The sequence below is a fragment of the Cornus florida genome, unplaced genomic scaffold, assembly GCF_030987335.1.
Source record: "Cornus florida cultivar Cherokee Brave unplaced genomic scaffold, ASM3098733v1 CherokeeBrave_3.0.0_Hap2_Chr04, whole genome shotgun sequence".
Taxonomy (NCBI): Eukaryota; Viridiplantae; Streptophyta; class Magnoliopsida; order Cornales; family Cornaceae; genus Cornus; species Cornus florida.
In genome coordinates this window covers 56,351,991-56,372,729 of record NW_026775574.1, presented here as the reverse complement: position 1 = coordinate 56,372,729, position 20,739 = coordinate 56,351,991, and the positions used below count along the sequence as shown (strand labels likewise).

The window sequence follows — 20,739 nt, the reverse complement described above, 5'->3', positions numbered from 1 at the left end:
GATAAAGAGGGAGTTAGCTCTCATGACCAAGGGTCCTTACCCAAATGAAAGTAGTATAAATAGGGCTTAACTCTCACCATTTAGGGAGGTTGAAAAATACATATGCACACCATAACCATAAGTAATGGTCTTCTAGGACTCAAGCTACCATGGGTGTTAAGCAAATATGTCTTCTCTCTCTTAATCTCCTCTATGGAGAATCCCTTGTGCTAGCTTGGAGCTCCACTCAGCCTCTGATCTCAGCATCCCGACAAACGTGGAATGATCTCACATCATCAAGAACTACCATTAACATTTTGGCGACTCCACTGGGGAGGAGCATTCCATCAATGTTGAGTTCGCAAGAGATTAGTCCTCTATGAATCTACTGCTTCAAAACGGTGATTTCGTTCCAAACTCAATTTCTTATTGCTTGCTCTAGTTTCAAACTAACATGTTCATCTTTAGATTTTTGTTTCATCTCTATTATATAGCATGCCATGTTATTTACATTCAACAATACGATTTGCACGCCATGAATTTTATACTCCTCTATCTATCTGAAAAATTATTTTCTTCATCACTATTTTGGATTGATTCCTCGTGGGTCTCATGTCTGCTAGTTATAAAAAAATGGCCAATTCTTAAGGCAGCCATCTTTTCCCTTTAAAGCATGACACCTCAAGCAACCCACTACCCTTAGTCCTCGACTTAAAACGGGTTTTGTAAAGTGGCCATATGCAGAGTCGAGGGCCCCAGTATATATATCAATCTGCCTTTACCCAAAATGATGATAAACAAAGGTTGTACTATCCTAATCTCTTCACATATAAAATAAGAATGCATACATATATATATCTATTGTTCATATATATATATATATATATATATATATATTATAAGTATAAAGTATATTAGAAAAACGTTCAAAAAGGAAACGCGTCCTAATACACAAAAACAAAAGAGCAGAAATCAAACCTACGAACCAACAGAGTCCAAGAGATCAAAAAAATCATCAATCAAGGAGCAAGCGCTACCTCTTACATAACAGAAAAGAGAGCGAAGAATATGAGACTTTAGGTTTGCTAAAGACGATTCATTTCCTTCCAAATTTCTGTTATTTCTCTCTCCCCAAATACACCACCAAACACAGTGTGGGGCGACCCTCCAAAAATCACGAGCATGACTAGTAACAGAGCATGTTCTACAAGCGTTAATTAATTGAAAAGAATGCTAAGGCATTACCCACTGAACGCCAAAAATACTAAATATGAGATTCCAACACTCAGACGCAACAGGACAATGCATAAGAATATGGTCCACGGACTTGCCATCAGTTTTACAGAGACAGCACCAGTTAATAATGGTATTACCTCTCTTGCGCAGATTATCCAATATTAGAATTTTTCCCCAGGAAGCAGTCCAAACAAAGAAGGCGACTCTAAGAGGAGCTTTAGAGCGCCAAATACACTTCCATGGGAAATTATGTCCGGTAAAATTAGACAAACACAAGAACATGGATCGAACTCCATATCTACCATAAAGAGAGGGGGTCCACAAAATGTCATCACAACCTCTACCAACATTCTTCTGTCTATAAAACAGGTCCAAAAAGATGCATACTTCTGCTATCTCCCAATCCTGAAAAGAACGCCTAAAACGCACATCCCACGTAACCCCACTGTTATCAAGATGATAACAGTCAACTATGTAAGCATGCTTATTCTCGGCAATGCTAAAGAGACGAGGAAAGGAAGGAGACAACAACTGATCACCACACCATAAGTCTTCCCAAAATCTAACATTCGTACCATTACGAACCTTGAAATGAATATTGGTGGAAAACACATCCCAACCTTTCCGAATGAATTTCCAAACGCCAACACCTCTGGTAACAGATACAGGACGAGAGGACCAACCTCCACTCTCCTCCCCGAAACGACACGAGATAACTCTTCTCCATTGTCGATTACGCTCTTTACCGAACCTCCATAACCACTTCCCCAATAAGGGTCTATTAACAGGGACCAACTTCCGAATGCCTAAACTGCCAAACTTCAAAGGTTTGCAAACCTGCTCCCAATTAACAAGATGATACTTGAACTCCTCTCCTTTTCCACCCCAAAGAAAGTCTCTCTGAATTTTTTCGATCCGTTCAGCAACAAAGCACGGGATTTGAAACAAAGATAAGAAATATGTGGGAAGGGAGGAGAGGGTGCTCTTAATAAGAGTGACCTTCCCCCTTTCGAAAGATACTGTTTTTTCCATCCCGCTAATCTTTTTTCATACCTGTTAATCACCGGATCCCAAGTCCCCACTCTCCTGGAGGAGACTCCCAAAGGTAATCCCAGATAAGGGAGTGGAAAAGCACCCACTCCACACCCAAGAACTGTAGCTAAGGAGGAAATATCATAAACATCCCCCACTGGGACAAGCACACTCTTTCCAATATTAATCTTAAGACCAGACATCGCTTGGAAGCATATAAGAATGCACCTCAAATATCTGAGTTGGGAAACATCAGCATCACAGAAAACCAAGGTATCATCTGCAAACAACAAATGGGATATCTCAATCTGATTAGCAACATCTCTACCAACTGTGAACCCCCCTTATGTAACCCAGATTCTCTGCTTTTTTCATTAATCTGCTCAATCCCTCCATAACAATAAGGAAAAAAAAGGATGACAAGGGATCTCCTTGTCTCAAACCATGCGAACTCGGAAAAAACCAGCAAGAGAGCCGTTCACAAGCACAGAGAACATGACGGACGAGATGCAAGATTCAATCCATTTTATCCATCGATCCCCGAACCCCATTCTCCAAAGCAAGTAAAGAAGAAATTTCCAATTCACCTGATCATAGGCTTTCTCGATGTCAAGTTTGCATAAGACACCAGGAACTTCACTCTTCAACCTGGAGTCAACGCATTCTCCTGCGATAAGAACGAAATCTAAAATCTGTCTACCACCAACAAAAGCATTTTGTGACTCTGAAATAATTCCATCCAAAACATTTCACATTCTAAGAACAAGGGCCTTGGCAATAAGCTTATACATACATCCCACTAGACTGATTGGCCGGAAGTCCTTAATGTCAGAGGCGTCACCCTTCTTAGGAATAAGAGCAATGAAAGATGAATTCAATGATTTTTCAAATGTGCCATGAGAATGAAAATCCAAAAAAGTGCCCATTATATATATATATATATATTGTGTACTTTACTTGATTTATCTTTTCATACACATTTTTTGATAAGAGATGTATGACACCTGCCACCACCTACTCTGTAACTTTTCACCAGTCTGTCCACTCACCATAGTATTAAAAACAAAGAGGGAAATCAATAAATCCCACACACAGTTGACGGGTCATTCAAATGTAAAGAGTTCCAAAAGAATCTCATTTGTCACTCACCCTGCAAACTTTTATCCGTTGGCTATTTAAACTGTCCTGCGGCACAAAACCTTAAAGGTCTTTATTCATGTAAAGACTCACCTATTCGAGGTCATCGAGGTCCCATTTTTCATCTCTTTAATTATAATAAGTATTTTCTGCTATTATTATTATTGTTACATTACACCATCTATCTGTAACTTCTCTTTTGCACATGTATTACACATACCTCTGACACATGTTAGACACTTCCTGCATTGTAGCTTGTACTACCTTGTTGGTCTACCCATTACCCTATGCACACAGTTTTGCATGTGCTAAAATGACAATTGCTACTTTGACCTAGTCACACCATGAACTGACCAAGGCAAGTTATTACACTGTATTGTAAACTATGCCACATATATTGTATGCACCTCAGCTTTACTTCAAAGCTTATATAATTATAGCCAACTACAACTCCATAAAGTTGTAGCATAATAATTAAAGAAAAATTAAACTAACAGTAAGAGTAAATTAAAATTAAATCTCTTTGTTTTATTATTGTTGCATAAGCTTTGGATGGTTGATAAATCACTTATTTTAACTTCCACTATTTATGCACGTGACTTTGTTTATTTTCAATTTAAGCTTTTAATTATCAGCATTATTAATCTTACTTGGCTCCCTGGTTTGAACGTAACATTAAATATATATATATGCATGCACATATTATTATTGACTTAGACTCTACATGTTGCATATGTAATATAGCAGTAGTACATATATGTGCAAAGGACTAAAGTTCAATCTTTCACTGTGGATAATTCTTAATTTATTTATTTGTTTTTGTGTCATTATCCCATCAAATCTCCTTTTTCTTCCGTGTTTCCATGACACCATCCATATTTGTCAGCTTAGTTAATGTATCACAGATTTCACAGCTTTACGTCCTCTCATTCCTTTCTTTTTTACTGACATTAATTGTTGACCTTGAATATTTTACTAACGAATCGAGGAATGCTTTTGGTCAGCATCATTCAAGCACTGTTTCGCGCATTCTCCTCCCGCTACTTGAGCTCGATCAGCTTTCCGCCAACGCTTGATCGCTCGCGGGTTGAGCACAACACTAGCAATTGTTTTAACAAAAATATATTAATAATGTTATACAAATTTAATCTTGTGAATGTTGTCAATGATTCGGGGACATTCTCATTTTTCTTATTCTTCTGTTTTTCTTATTCTTCTTTTTTCTTTTCTTTTTTTCTTATTCTTTCTTTCTTTCCTCCTGGTCCGCTCTATGTAGATCAACATAATCAGGAAACCCGGTTGAACCAACGAAACAAACTTTTTTTTTAATTTTTATTTTCCTTATTTATGTTTGCAAGTAGCAGCGAACCTTGCCTCCCTCTATCACTTTGACCACCCTTCTCGAAGTGAGACCTCGCACCTCACATCCATCTAAACTTTTTGCCAAAATCACCAAGAGCGCTCGGGTAAATTGCCCAACTCTTTCCGAACTCGAGCCTGGACCTTCACACTTATTCGAACCCTCTCTGTAAATTTCTCTTCTCGTAGTCCAAATCCATTGTAGAAATCACCATGAAGTTAAAAACCCTAGAAATTCAAGATCACGAATCAAGTCCATCGGTGTTCTCAATCGCGATCACACAAAATAGCAGACATTTCCGATCCGTTGTAATAGGATAGGTGCACTTTTCCCTTTTGCACTACTCCGTCCTTTCTCTCTCATCAAATCTCCTCTGCAATCTAGAGAGAGAAACAGTAGAAATTTATAAAAAGAAGAGAAAAGAGAGAATTGCATAAAGGCTTGAATGATTGAATGAGATGAATTACCCATTCACAGCTCTAGTATTTATAGATAAAATGAGCACATGCTCATATTACAAGAAAGGAAACTAAATCAAATCATTGCATATTCTATGCCTAGACATATGCGTAAATAAAGTCATATACATGATTTATGGCTATCATATCTCACAGCTAATATGGTAAATCACATCCCATGATTTTGGTCTATCATATCTCGGCTATTATGGTAAGTTATACCATAAATCGTGGTATCATAAATGCTAACACTCCCCCTCAAGTTGGTGCGTGGATATCTGAAACGCCCAACTTAGACAATGCATTCTCAAACACAATCTTGCTTACGCCCTTTGTAAGAATGTCTGCAAGCTGCTGAGAGCTTGTGACAAATGGAGTGCAAATTTAACCAGAGATGATCTTCTCTCGAATGAAGTGACGGTCCACCTCTATATGCTTATTCCTGTCACGCTGAACGGGATTTGCTGCTATGCTAATGGCAGACTTGTTGTCGCAGTAGAGTGAGAATGGAAGCGACACTGGAAGGCACAAGTCTGTCATCAAGGTTTTCAGCCAAAGCAACTCACCTACCCCAAGAGCCATAGCCCTATACTCTGCCTCTGCACTAGATCGAGAGACAACATCCTGCTTCTTACTGCGCCAGGTAACCAAGTTACCACCAATAGTGGTACAATAACCTGAAGTAGACCTCCTATCTGAAATTGATCCTGCATAATCAGCATCTGTCCAAGCCTCAACACGTAAGTGACCATGATTAGCAAACAAAAAACCACGGCCTGGACACCCTTTTAAGTAGCGAAGAATCCGAATAGCTGCATCAAGGTGTGAGGCACGAGGAGAGTGCAAGAATTGACTCACGACACTCACGGCATAAGCAATGTCAGGTCGAGTCAGGGATAAATAGATGAGCTTCCCCACAAGTCGTTGATACTAACCAATATCTGCCAACAACTCCCCCTCAGAATCAGCCAACCGATGATTCTGCTCAATCGGAGTATCAGCAGGACGAGCGCCAAGCTGACCAGAAGCAGAAAGCAAGTCAAGAACATACTTGCGTTGAGAGATGAAAATGCCAGTCTTGGAGCGAGCCACCTCAATGCCCAAGAAGTATCGTAGGGGACCAAGATCCTTAATCTCAAACTGACGGCCGAGATAGCTCTTAACCTCATTAATTCCGGTAGTATCATCGCCGATAAGAATAATATCATCGACATACACAATGAGAGCAACTGTCTTACCGCCTGAATGACGTAAAAACAAGGTATGATCAGCTGCACTTTGATGGAAACCAAACTTGAGCATAGCAGTGCCAAAGCGGTCAGACCAAGCTCGAGGAGACTGCTTGAGGCCATATAAAGAACGACGAAGACGACATACCATACCAGAATGAGCAGGAGAACGAAAGCTCGAAGGAGGAACCATGTAAACCTCCTCCTGCAAATCACCATTAAGAAAGGCATTCTTGACATCTAACTGAAATAGAGGCCAAGATCGAATTACAACAACGGAAAATAATACACGGATGGTATTCATCTTGGCAACAGGGGTAAAAGTCTCTTGATAATCTATGCCATAAGTCTGAGCATAACCCTTGGCAACCAATCGGGCCTTGTAACGAGCAACTAACCCACCTGGATTATGCTTGATTGTAAACACCCAACGACAATCCACAGCCTTTCGTCCAACAGGAAGCGGAACCATGTCCCAAGTCTGATTTTTCTCAAGTGCTTATAGTTCTTCTGTCATAGCATCACGCCATTGAGGTTGTGCTAGCGCATCTGCAACACTGGAAGGAACAAAAACCGAGGCAACAGAAACAAGAAAACTCCGATAGGAGGGTGAGAGAGCATAATCAGAAACAAAATTAGAAATAGGGTAAGTGCAAGAACGTTTATCCTTTCGAAGAGCAATGGGGCGATCATCAAGCGAAACAATAGCTTGAGAAGGCAGAGCTGGTGCCGAAGGAACAGGCAGTCGATCGTGGGAGTAGAAGCTTGTACCTGTTGTCTCCGATTATAAACCTGTGAAAAAGGAACAATTCCCCTTGCTAGAGGGGTATCACGAGGAGGAATTATAGAAGAAGAAACAGGTAATGGTAGAGGAGTTGAAGACGGAAGAAGGTGATCATCCATTATATTCAATGGGAACCATTCACTCTGAGAACCAACTGAACCACTATAGTATGGTGTATGCTCAAAGAAAGAAACATCCGTGGATATAAACCGCCGACGACTGGGAGGATGGTAACACCTATAACCTTTTTGAGAGTGAGAATAGCCCAAAAACACACACTTCAAAGCCTTGGGGTCAAGCTTTGTACGAGTTTGCCCCAACTGCTGAACAAAGCACACACACCCGAAAACTCGTGGAGGAATCAAAAATAGAGATGAATTGGGATGTAAGATTGAGAGTGGGGCTGCAAAGTTAAGAATCCTAGAAGGAGTCCTATTAATGATGTAAACAGCGGTAAGAACTGCATCTCCCCAAAATGACGGGGGAACATTCATGCCTATGCAGATTGCTCTGGTTAAGTCAAGGATGTGGCGATTCTTTCTCTCAGAACGACCATTCTGTTGAGGAGTTTTAACATTAGCCAGCTGATGCGCAATCCCAAATTCTGTACATAACCGTTTTACCTCCCCATAAATGTACTCTGTACCCTGGTCAGATCGGAATTTTTTAATGGTATGACCAAATTGAGTCTGAACCATTGTCATAAAATTTTTTAAAATGGTGTATACCTCATTTTTGGTTTTCATAAGACAAACCCAAGTAATACGACTATGATCATCGATGAACAACACAAAATATCGAAATCCAAGACTAGAAGTAACTGAGCAAGGACCCCACACATCTGAATGAACAAGATCAAAAGGTGTTAAAGCAGATTTATTACTACTAGCAGGATAATTGGAACAAACATGTTTAGCCATATGACATGTTTCACAGGATAAATCTGACACTGCCACGTTACAAAATAAGGAAGGAAATAAATGTTTCAAATAACCAAAAGAAATATGTCCTAAACGCATGTGCCAACGCATAAGCTGGGCTTTATTAGATGAAACAATATTAGAAAATGAAGCTGAATGTGCTTGTGGTGACAAAGGAGCATCCAACAAGTATAAACCGTCCACTTCACGCCCACTGCCAATCGTCAGTTTCGACACCAGATCCTGAAAAATACAATGAGAGGGAAAGAACGTTACACTACAATTTAATTGTTTGGTAACGCTACTAACAGAAATAAGATTTGTAGTCAACTTTGGAACATGAAGTGTATTTGACAAAGTTAATGAAGGAGTAACTGATATGTGACCCTTCCTAGCAATGGAAGATGGAGAGCCATCCGCAAGGCGGACCTTGCGTTGGCCAGAGCAGATACTATAAGATTGGAAGAGTGAGGACATACCAGTCATATTGTCTGAAGCACCAAAATCAATGATCCATGGTGTTGAAGATGTAGATACGCTATGTGCAGATGCAATAATACCTGAGTGGGCATAAGTGGAGGTTGGCTAAGATGATGCCTCCATTTGGTTGAAGAATTGCTTGAACTTGTCCAAATCAGCTTGAGTCAAGGTAACTGTGGCAGAAGATGTAGAGGCAGGGTTGTCAGGAGTTGACAACGAGACTGGTTGTGTAACAAAATGTGCAGAGGATCGAGCTGTTGTTTCTGTTGCGGTGGACGTCCATGTAGAGCATAACAACGAGATTTGATGTGACCAATTTTTCCGCAATGGTCACACCGTCCACGTTATCGTCCCAGAGGAGGACCGGTGGTAGTGCTCTGAACTGACTGGGATGGTGGAGTTCCTGAAAGGTTGGAAATCCGAACTGCCGTAGCAGAACGATCAACAGAAACAACACCTAATGGATGAGTCCGGCGGCTCTTATCTGACAACACATAAGAATATGCATCCTCAAGAGTAGAGAATGAAGATAAGCCCAATAAATGAACACGAGCATACTCAAACTTGTCGTTCAACCCGGCAAGAAACTGAAACACTCGATTCTTCTCCACAATTCCTGCATATAAAACTGCATCATCTGGATCCTTCCAAGAGTGGAAGGAATCATAATATGACATCTCCTCCCAAATAGCACGAAGCTTGGCGATGTAACCTGAAACTGTCAAGTCACCCTGAGAAATCCTGGTGATATCTCGCCCCAGCTGGAAAATTCGTGCATTATTCTGCCTCTGAGAATAAGTGCGTTGAACTGAATCCCAAATCTGCTTAGCAGTCTTTATAAACATATAGCCAACAGCTATGTTTGGTTGCATCGAATTGACTAGCCAAGACATAACCATAGCGTTATCTGCAAACCACTGTGGATATGCCTTCTTTGACTCAGCTGGCTCTTTCTCAGAACCAGTAATATAGCCAATCTTGCCTTTGCCACCAATGAACATCTTGGCAGACTGTGCCCAAATATCCAGCTTCACTGTGGTGATTTGAAGTCCTGGATTTTCTGATGAGTTGGTGGGAAAAATGGCACCACCACACACAGAAAGTGAGCCAAGAGAATTAATAGTCGAGGACCCTGAATCTGCCATAATCTGTCACACGACAATAAAAAGAACTCCAAAAACACCACAAATTCTGTTAATAAATCAAAGGGTCTCCTCAGACCATAAACAATGTCTCCTCAGACTATTCCCGAAAAATCCAAATACATACCTTTTTAAGGAGCGCTGCCCGCTTACATATAGCCAGACAGCCTCTTTCTTAATATTCGGAACCTCTTTGTAAACTATTTTTTTTTTTTTTACCCAAGCCCTTCTAGGTGTTAGAAACCAACTATCCCAATTTACTCAACCCTAGAAGAGTGAAAAAGAAATTGTAAAACTTAAAAATACCTGTTTTTTATCACCAAACAGCAACACATAAAAACATGTGTAGGCAACATCACACGATGTCACAAACAGCCTAACGTAGCTGTCGCACAAGTAGCAAGGCTGCTGAAAGGTGTGGAAAGGTGTTGGCTCTAATACCAAGTAGAAATATATAAAAAAAAGAGAAAAGAGAGAATTGCGTAAAGGCTTGAATGAGATGAATTACCCATTCACAGCTCTAGTATTTATAGATAAAATGAGCACATGCTCATATTACAAGAAAGGAAACTAAATCAAATCATTGCATATTCTATGCCTAGACATATGCGTAAATAAAGTCAAATACATGATTTGTGGCTATCATATCTCACAGATAATATGGTAAATCACATCCCATGATTTGGACCTATCATATCTCGGCTATTATGGTAAGTTATACCATAAATCGTGGTATCATAAATGCTAATAGAAACAGTCTGTAACCCTAGAAATCACCTCTAATGGCATTCGCAGATCCATCTCGCAGATCTCTCATCCCAACCTTCCTTTATACTCCTTCGTTGTCAGCTTCAAAGAGTTTCGTCGATTTGGACAATCTGACCATGAATCGGAACCCTATGTTGCATTCTTCATCCTCACCGTCCATTTCACCATCACCGTCCTCTTCATCGAGGAAGAGTTTCATAATTCCAACTTAAGATAGCCATGTACTCGCTGGAGTTCTATGCCGGCTATACCTTTGGAGGTACTATGGCCTGTGGTCTCTCTCATAATACTTTTGGTTTGACATGCACCCAAAATCATATCTAAAGTTCAATTGTAATATATAAGCTTCAAAACAACTAAAATGCCTATATTGAACACTATATTACATAAACCATTTCACTCTAGAAAATAAAATAAAAATATTAAATAACATGAATATTTATCAGTGTCCATGTGTCCTTTTATTTGGAGATTTGACACGTTCGACACATGGATATATGCCCACACCCAACACACGAACCCGTGTCAATATAACATACCTAAAAAATCCAAATTGAACAAGCAAAGGAGCCCACAGACCATTTCTTCACCTCTTTCCATATGTCAAGCTAATTAACAATGATACTCTTATTCATCAGGTTACAAATGATTAGAATGCCCTCATTGTGGGCTTCTGTTTTTTAATTTTTGTGGTTTTCCTCTAGTTTCTTTTGTAATTATTGTATATTTTGTGATATAAATAACCACATTCAAGATTAAAAAAAAATGATTAGAATGTTCCCAAACACTATCATCCACCCTAAAGAAAGCAACTTTGGAGAAGGTTTGACGTGCCAAATAGCATGGGAACCCCCATCACTGACTAACAAGAATCATCCTGTAGAAAGACCACACCTCAGGGATCTCCCCTTGAGTATCCCATTCTGGAGCATCCACTAACCCCTCAGCTATAACCTAATCAAATGAAATCCATAGAAAGCAACAATCTCATCCACATGCCTCAATCATGATTTTTTTTTAAGCTACATGACTGCTGATACAGAACTCTTGGCAAAGTAGAAAGGTGGATAAATCCAATTGCCAATGCCATATCAATGTGAAAACGCACAAGAGCAATAAATTTGTTTTCACTATATATCCTTATAATTTTTTGCTGCAACAAATTTTAAATCCAAACATTGTAGAGATTATCTTGCTATGGAATGTGCTTTTCAGAAAACAATATATTACTTCAGAGATATTAACAACTGTGTTATTTGTCTCATTGTATACCACAAAACTCTTTTAATTTCTCTTCCACCATCAGTCTACAGTTCAGAAACTAATCAAACACCACATTATAATCAGCAAAGGAACCATTCTATCAAAGGGTTGAAAATATATATTGGAAGATATTAAATTACCATGTCATGGGTTTAGGAAAAATAAAAAAAATACCATGTCATGCTGAGGAATTCCTTCCGTGATGCAAACAACCAAATCTAATTCAGCCTCCATTGCTTCCATAATAGCTGCTGCAGCAAAAGGTGGGGGAACATAGATCACTGATGCATTGGCCTTTGTTTCAGCCTTTGCTTCTGCAACTGTGTTGAAAACTAGAAGTCCCAAGTGTTCTGTTCCACCCTTCTTTGGTGTAACCCCACCAACCTATCTCAGAAAATAAGAAGTTAAAAATAAGAATTAGAGAGAGAGAGAGAGAGAGAGAGAGAGAGAAGCCTTAAAACATCCTTATTCAAAGGAAAGTGAAGGGAAAAAGAATTAAAATCAAGTTTGCGCAAACATTGGAATCTAGTAGGCCATTTTCAAGAAACATATTATTCATGTTTTCAGTATGTGAAGGGAGATTTCCTTCAGCTATAATTTTATATTTATTGAATTAAGAACATGAAGACTGTCAAGAGATTCAAAGAAAATAGATTTCTTCACAATCAAATGCAAAAGGAAATTTTTCACCTAGATGAACCCTAAGGATTTTCGGCATCTTAAGTTCACTTGATGTCATGGCATTGGTAGATAGTGTCACCCATACTATGCCTACCCACAAAGCTCCAATTTGAGAAGAGATTGTCCATGCCTTAGTGATACACTATAGCCTTACTTATTGTGATGTCTTTTATGGTGAACCTCAAAAAGAAGGAAATAAAGAAGCCAACTATGTCAATGTCAAAATTCTTAAAGTATCATTGTGCTCGTGAAAGACTCAAAATCTCATCAAAAATTGGACAGCAAGAGGAAACATGTGGTGGCATTTCTAGGTCTTCAAACGTGCTCTAGATGCCAGAACGCATAAACCTTGTACAGTGCAAATTGTGACATCATGCATTAAGAATGCTAGTGCAGAAATTTAAACCAGCATGCAAAGAATTAACCAGTGCAAACTGGGAAAATTTTAAAAATAAAGGCAAGGACTCAAGGTAATAATACATTTGATTATGAAACTAAGGAGTCAGTAAACTTGTAATGCATAAAAGTCATCACCCCGAACATGTCCTAAACCCCTGCCTAGGCAAGGTACTGAAATCACTCAATGTAATACGTAACTTCATTAATTTAGAAAGTCAATATATACTCCATTATGTACACAAACGATGCTAGGGCTGCAAATGAACGAAGTTGTTCACAAACACCTCATCTAAGACTCGTTCGTTAAATAAACATAGGTTTGTATGTTCATGAACATAGGCTTGTGTAGGCTCGAATAAGTTCATGAATGAGCAAAATGACGGTCAAACCGAGCCCAAACAAATTTTGTTATTAAACGAACTGACCCCAAGCCAAGTCCGAGCTTTTCAAAGTAATGACGAGCCAAAACCAAGCTCAGATTTTCAAGTTTTTCATGATCCCAAGCCAGGCCAGAGCTAAGCCCACAAAAAAACACACCGAACAGAACAGAATCAAGCTCGGCTCAGCTAGGTTTATTTGCAGCCCTATTTGTTGTTGTACTGGTCTTATTCTTTCTTCTTAGCTGTCGTAGTCTTCAGACCCAAAATTAATACAATGACTAAATTAACTTGCTCTGAACAACAACTAAATCCTAATGTATTTTCAAATTAATCAAAGAAATAACCCAATTTCAGATCCACAAATTGGGAGAAAGACTGATCGCACAAATTAACACCATAAACCAGTAAGTCAATCGTATCACAATTAAAAATAGAATACTATAACAGAGACATTTCACAAATATACAGATCAAAGTAAACCAAAACTATACATATATATATATACATATATATATATATTACCATCTTAGTGCCGTATTCAATGGCCTGTTCGGTGTGGAAGGTGCCATTCTTGCCGGTGATGCCTTGGCAGATGACGCGAGTGTTCTTGTCGACGAAAACTGCCGGAGGAGGTGAAGGAGCCGCCGCGAAATGGCGAGATTGCGACAAAGAATGACAAGGCGAGGAGAGAGAGTGGTGTGCGTTGGGGCAAAGCTTTGAAGACAAGTTGGGGATAAGTCTTGTGGCTTGTCGAGCCATCTGCGATCTCTCTCTTGCTCTCTGCTTCTGTTTTAAGGTAAATGCAAAAGAGCAGAATATAGACAGAGGAATAGAGAGTTTAAAGAAACCCCTATGGAAAGTGAAGGGGGCAGAGAAGAAAGGGCTAATAATTACGTAAAACTGGTATTAAGACCCGATTTTACTATTTCATGGTTTTTAAGGGTGAACTTCCAGGGGACATGGAAAAAGGAAATTTATTACATATACTTTGGCTTGCAGTTGTTGCTAATTATCAGATTGTCCCTTGTTTTTGTTTTTCGTTTTGTTTTTTTTTTTGTTGGTTAAGTATGTACATAAAAATATAAAGCTACAGCTATGTGTGTTAATGCACCAGCCGGGAATCGAACCCAGGTTTCTACCTTTTTCATAATCAATATTGGAAATTTTGCAACAAAGTGAAGTTTTGGAGGGCATTTTAAGCTGACCCCAAATCCCATTATCCAGTGCATTAACCAAAGAGATCCAAACCCAACTTAATATCGAGTCCAAATGCAGAAGCAAAAACAAATAAAGACATCACTAGAGATGAATACTATCTCCAAGACAACAATGGAATCACAAATAAAGTCAATGAGACTCACACTCAAGAGTAACTACGGAAGTTAAGGATAAAGGATCAAAAACGGTCACAAATGCGGAAGCGATGACCCACAATAGCACATGGCTAATGTGACCCCAAAGATTAATCAAATAAAGTACAAAGATCAAATCAATCATATAATAACATTATATGAAGTCCCAAACATCAAAGGAACGGATTCGCCATATATAAAAGGCATCCTTGGACTAAAAGATTTCATTAGTATGTCTCACAAAAGTGATCATAACTCACTCCATGGATGTAATTTTGAAGTGAGACCGGTACCATTGGAAATCTAATTTCAATATGGTCAATTTGAACTTAAAAATGACCTAATTTGGATTTAAGATGAGCAAGCTTTGGCCATTGAAAATCATTGCACAAAACAGTGCTAAGAAAAGTGTGGGATCGATCCTAGTGATGTGAAAAGTGTGGTATCAATCCCACTGAACCTGGGATCGATCCCTACAAAATAGAATGGAAAAAGGCACTTGGAGACACAATCTGAGATTGATCCCACTGACCAAAGATTGATCCTAACCAAAACAGACTAGAAAAATGACCCTGCAGAAAGGTTCATGGCCACCTTATATCATACCTATGCCTATATATGATCTCAAAATGAATCTGAAACATGATAAAAATGTCCAAACTAAATATCTACGCATGACAAGGACAAATGTGAACCAATGAGTATGTGAAATCATACATTGAGTATGCAATGAAATGTAATCCATACACTAAAAATAAAATGGTTTTATGGCCTCAATTACATCATCTTTACGAAATAAACCATATATTGCCAATAAGGGACGGACTTAGTAGCAAGTGGGGGGTCCCCCCCCCCCCTGAATTTTTTATTTTTTACTAATATACCATGTTATTTTTTCTTTTTTTCAATATATACCCCTAAAATATTGCTAATGTCCCCCTGAAATTATTACAAATTTCAGCCTTGCCCCCCTTACCTAAAGTTCTAGGTCCGCCCCTGTTGCCAATGAGATTACATTACTCCAGTGTACACATTAACTCAAGTTACACAATCCAAAGTAATGGCCGTATATCAAGGCAACAAAGACATATCTTGTAATGACCCGGTCATTTTCCTTCATTTCCTTTTTCTCAGATTTTCACGGATATTTTTTTTCCGTTGATCTTTTCCTTTCTGAGTTCGGTTTCTCGTCACTTAGTGCCGTCTCGAGTGCTCTGGAATGATTTCCGAGACTCTTTTCCTTAGGTTGACAACTTCCTTTGAGGACCGCGTCATTTCCACATTTTCATTTTTTCGACACTATTCACTTTTCGTCATTTTCCCTGTTTTGTCTTTTCCCCGTTTGTCACTTTGTTGGCATAACCACACTTTTGTGTTCGGAGTTGGTTTTTGACTTCACATATCTTCATTCAAAGTGGTTTTCACGAAATACGTATCTTTACTTTTGTAGACTAGTACTCTGGTTGCTTTCGGTGTCCATAGGAGCATGGATGCACAGTTTTTCAGAATCTTTTTCTTTTCTTAGGGTATTTTTCGTAAATATCTTTTGAAAATATTTTATTTCAGGGGTTTTCAAAAAATATTTTTGGGAAGATATTTTCATTCTGGGCCAGTTGTGTAGTTTTCACTTTTTGGAGGGGCCATTGTGCAATTAATGAAAGTTATTGCTAAATGCCTTATTTTGAGTCTGGATTCTCGTACGGGATTCATTTTCACTTTTCGTCGAATCGTGTACTCTTAGAATTTTCTTCTGATCGTTTTTCCCACTTTCAGGGTTTCTAACCCTAGTTGCCGCCAAACTTGTTTGGGGCATATCTCACTGCTTGGGACTTAATTTTCGACGTCGTTTCTTCTGTTATTCATATTTTCTTATTTCGGTTCTCTTTTGTTGACGGAGTTTTGCCGTTTGAGTGCGTTTGCTCAAATTCCACTTTTCCGGACCCGGCGGGGCCCTTTTAGGACACTTTTAGGCTTTTTCTATAAATAGGGGGTCTTAAGAGAAAAAGTCAAATTCTCTCTCTCTCTCTCTCCTCTCTCTTGGCCGGCAGCCAAGGGGCTACCACCCTTCTCTCTTCTTTTCCGGCCACTTCCCTTTAGTAAAAAGTCGTAGTGCCTTAGTATTTTATGTTCGCCTTGACGTGCTTTACCTTTCCCCCTTATTAGAGTTCAATTTTGGCCATTTTTCGAGTTCAGGTTTGAAGCCAAGTTTGGATTTTCATGGTAATTCCTTGGTGTTTAATGATCACCTTGTTGTCCTCTACAAAACCTAGAAGTTTTGTCGGATTCAGAGCAGTTTCATTTCGGTGGAGATTTGAGATTTCATCTCAAACGGAGGTAGGGGGTGTTTTAGGATTTTATATGTGTTGTATTGAGTGTTTTCTATGATTATACAACTTATTTGCATGCCTTGTATCAAATCTAGAAAATTAGTAATATTTATTTCATTGTATAAGATTTAATTTACAAGGATGTATATAGCTTAGAATTGAATTATGGCATGATGATAAATTATACTTTGATATGTTTGTTAACATATATTAAATTGGAATTATTTGAATAAGAATTGTACTTTTTATTTAATAATTATCTTTTGTGAAAGTTTAATTCTCATGGACGTACCTTGCATGAAATTAACTTGTGATATGATTTTAAATTAATTCTAGGCATGTTCTTTAACATACTTTAATTTGAGAGCATTTGGATAAGTATGAAAATTTAGAGATTTTAATTAATAGGATTAATTAAAATCTATTGAAAGGTTCCATTGGCCTAATTAAGTTTTTAACTTGGTATTTGTGATGACTAGGACTTGTATACTAGCATATGTTAATTTGGGACTATTTGATATTGTTTTAGAATTTAGGGATTTGATTATCATGATTTAGTTAAATTCCATTTTATTGTTCAAATGGTCTAATCAAGTTTTTGTATTGATATATGTAATGATCAAGCTATGTTGTATAACATGTATTTATTTAGGGACCATTTGGTTGAGATTTGAAACTTAGAGAAATTAATTAGTTTACTTGATTAATTTTCGATTCTATTGCATTACTGATTTAAATCATGTGTTTGACATTGATATTATGTTTGACGCATGATTTTAGACTTGTAATGGATTTATGAGATTATATTTCAATATTGAATTATATTGTTATAGCGTGTAACGAATCGCACACTGAAGATTCGACGTGTGATGTTGTTATAGCGTGTAACGAATCGCACTCAGAAGATTCGACATTGTCATCCTATAGTAGTTGTGGATTTAGATCATGTATTATGTGGTTCCAACCTACTTGTGCATGAAGGTAGTTTCGTGTACTATTTAATACGTATATAAATTGTTAACTTATTTATTTTGGAGTCACTTGGGACATTATTACTGTGATATGGCTAGAGTTTGGCTCTAGTGCGGAAGGTATGAGTTCTCCCCAATTGAGATAGTGCACACTAGGGTGGTCTTTATGCGAACCAATTGGTTGGTCCATTACTACTATCCATATCCATCCTTTTAAACTAAAAATAAAATAAAATAAACATTTAATCTATCAAATAAAATTACAATTAATTCACATCATTTGCGCACACAATTTAATTAAATAAATAATACAAATAATACATAGACAAATAGCCAAAAAATCAAGTAACACTTAAATCAATTAAAAACATAAGCAATTAGCCAAATAATCAATTAAACAATAAAATATGTAATTAAACAATTAAAAATACAATTAAAATAATTAAATAAATACTTGGACTATTCTTTTAAAATTAGGGGTATTACAAATTTGGTCTTCTACTTTGAAGACTAAATCTTCATCTCTTCCATATCTAGAACACCTTTTTCCAGTTTTTCATTTTGACATTGTTTGTTTCAGATTCTAGAGGTACAAACATCTAATGAGCAGTTTGAAAAAATCCAAAAACCTCAGCCACCATTTATGAAATTCGACCCCCTTACTTGAGGAATTTGGTCTTCCACTTTGAAGACCAAAGCTTCTTATCTTCTTGATCTAGAACACCTTTTCTTAGTTTTACATTTTGAGTTCGCTTGCCTTGAATTCTAGAGGAACAATCCTCTAGTGAGGTAGGGGTTATCCTATGTTTATACTCTTGTTGTTGTTTCTTGTTTCCTTTGTTGTTGATATAAATTATATACATGTAATATGATGTTTGAGGGTTGTATTAGATGAATATTGATGATATCTAACATAGGGTGTCATTTTTATACAAGTTTGATATGTGATCATTTACTTGTATTGTTGTAGTTTCACTTAGTAGATAATGAAATTCTAGTACTTCTTGTTGTTGTTACTAAGTTGATCTAGAATTATTATTGTCATTATTTGTGTTGTGATATTTGACTATGTCATTGTTAAGTTAGGGATTTAATGAATACCATGTTAGTATGACTAAAATCATTATGTTGATGACCTTGTAATTGTATTTATCTTGTCTCATTTAGTAGTGTTTTGAAATCGTGTGATTTTTATTTGTATAATTATTAAATTTCTACATTTTTGTGGTTGAAGATTCAATTGTGTATTTAATATTATGTTAATGTTCAAATCATGGATTTGAGACTTAATTTGTGATAGTGTAGATGAAATTCAATTGTTGACAACATTGATGTAGCTTAGTGGAATTCACATTGTGATCTTACCATAGAAATTGCCATTGTAGTTGAGGACATAGGTCATGAATTGTGTGAATATATGTTTGGTTGTGCATGTTAAGTGGTTAAGTGCATTGTATACTTAGTGTACATTGTTTACAATTTGTTGATTTTGAAAACTTGGGACGTCGTTATCTTGATTATGGTTAGAGTACGGTTTTAATGCGGGAGATATGAGTTCTCCACACACGTGCGCACTAGGGTAGTTCCCGGCGGGCTAGTAACCCAAAATAGCTATAATTCGCTTGGATTTGATCCGGCGTGATGTCCAAGTATATCCACATCGTTTGATTTCTCATTTCGTTTCAAGTTGATGACAGTAGATCATCGTAACTTGTTGTTTTGTATTGGCTATTCCAATGTTGTTTAATTGATCCACTTATTGTGGTTTGTGTTTAAAATGTTTTAAGGTAACTTAGGATGATCCCTTAGTACCACTATGAACATAGACGTTAGGTGGCATGCACTACATGTAACCGTTTATATTACGTTGTAAAGAATCGTTGAAACTTTAGGGTATAGGCATATGCTTCTTCCTACAAGTAATGCAAGTTACTCACCCTAGTTGATTGAGCCTTTTTCAGGTAAAGAAGTTCTCTTATTGGGTGGGCATCACACTTAGACTCTTGTGTAGCTTTGGTGTTGAAGACACTTTGGTTTTGCTAGCATGCAATTGTTTAGCATGCCTTTTGATCCACATTTTGTATATCAAGGATGTATGATATTTGGAAGCTTGTTTAGTTTCTTTTGATTTGTGTAATATGTACCTTAACACTTTATTTTGATGTAGTTTCATCATATATGTAATGAGGCCAAGGGCAAACATCTTTATGTAATGGAATGTATGCAAAATTTCAGCTTGTTTTAACTTCAATGACATAGTTTCTGTTGGGGGCATTTTTGTCATTTTGTATTGTTTTCCAACTTTGTTTTGGACCATGGTTGATCAGAAAACATGATTTTGGAGGGAGATTACTTCACAAACTTTTTTCAAAAAATCTCATCTTGGCCCTTTAAAACCCATTTTTTCTAAAACAATCCTTGCTGGCAGAAAGCTTTTTGAGCTGCGTAGTTCATCTGATCGGGTCGATGGATATTCTAACCGGTTAGATGGCCTTCGGCATTCATGCATCCCTTTTATTTTGCCATCTAATCGGTTAGATAGATCATCTAACCGGTTAGATGGTCTTGTGTTGTTTTCCTTTGACCTTTTTTTTTCGTTAGCCATATCTTCGTCGTCCGGACTCCGAATCAAGTGATTCTTAAGTTTAAACTTATTAATTTTTTGTTTTCTATCCAATGGTATGAATACAAACATCCATTTCATTGTGAAAAGACCATTTTACCCCTCTTGGTTCATTTTGTCCATTTTTAAAACCTAGCTTCCGCATTTGTTTTCCTTTGGGTTCCGTGACTTCTAGGAAGTCACTTTGGCATCTTAAAGATGATATCAATCTCTAGAGA

The 20,739-nt window shown here is 37.6% G+C and overlaps 1 protein-coding gene across 1 annotated transcript in view; it reads right to left on the bottom strand.

Moving 5' to 3' along the window:
* LOC132303288 (succinate--CoA ligase [ADP-forming] subunit alpha-1, mitochondrial-like) overlaps window positions 1-14,103 on the bottom strand; it is a 44,630-nt gene extending 30,527 nt beyond the window's left edge. The window contains exons 1-2 of the mRNA XM_059800497.1: window positions 13,771-14,103; window positions 11,963-12,172 (exon numbers count right to left, since the gene is read on the bottom strand). Of these exons, the coding sequence (XP_059656480.1) occupies window positions 11,963-12,172; window positions 13,771-14,007 (447 nt within the window). The 5' untranslated portion in view covers window positions 14,008-14,103. The remainder of the gene's footprint in view (window positions 1-11,962; window positions 12,173-13,770) is intronic.
* Window positions 14,104-20,739: the final 6,636 nt, after the last annotated feature.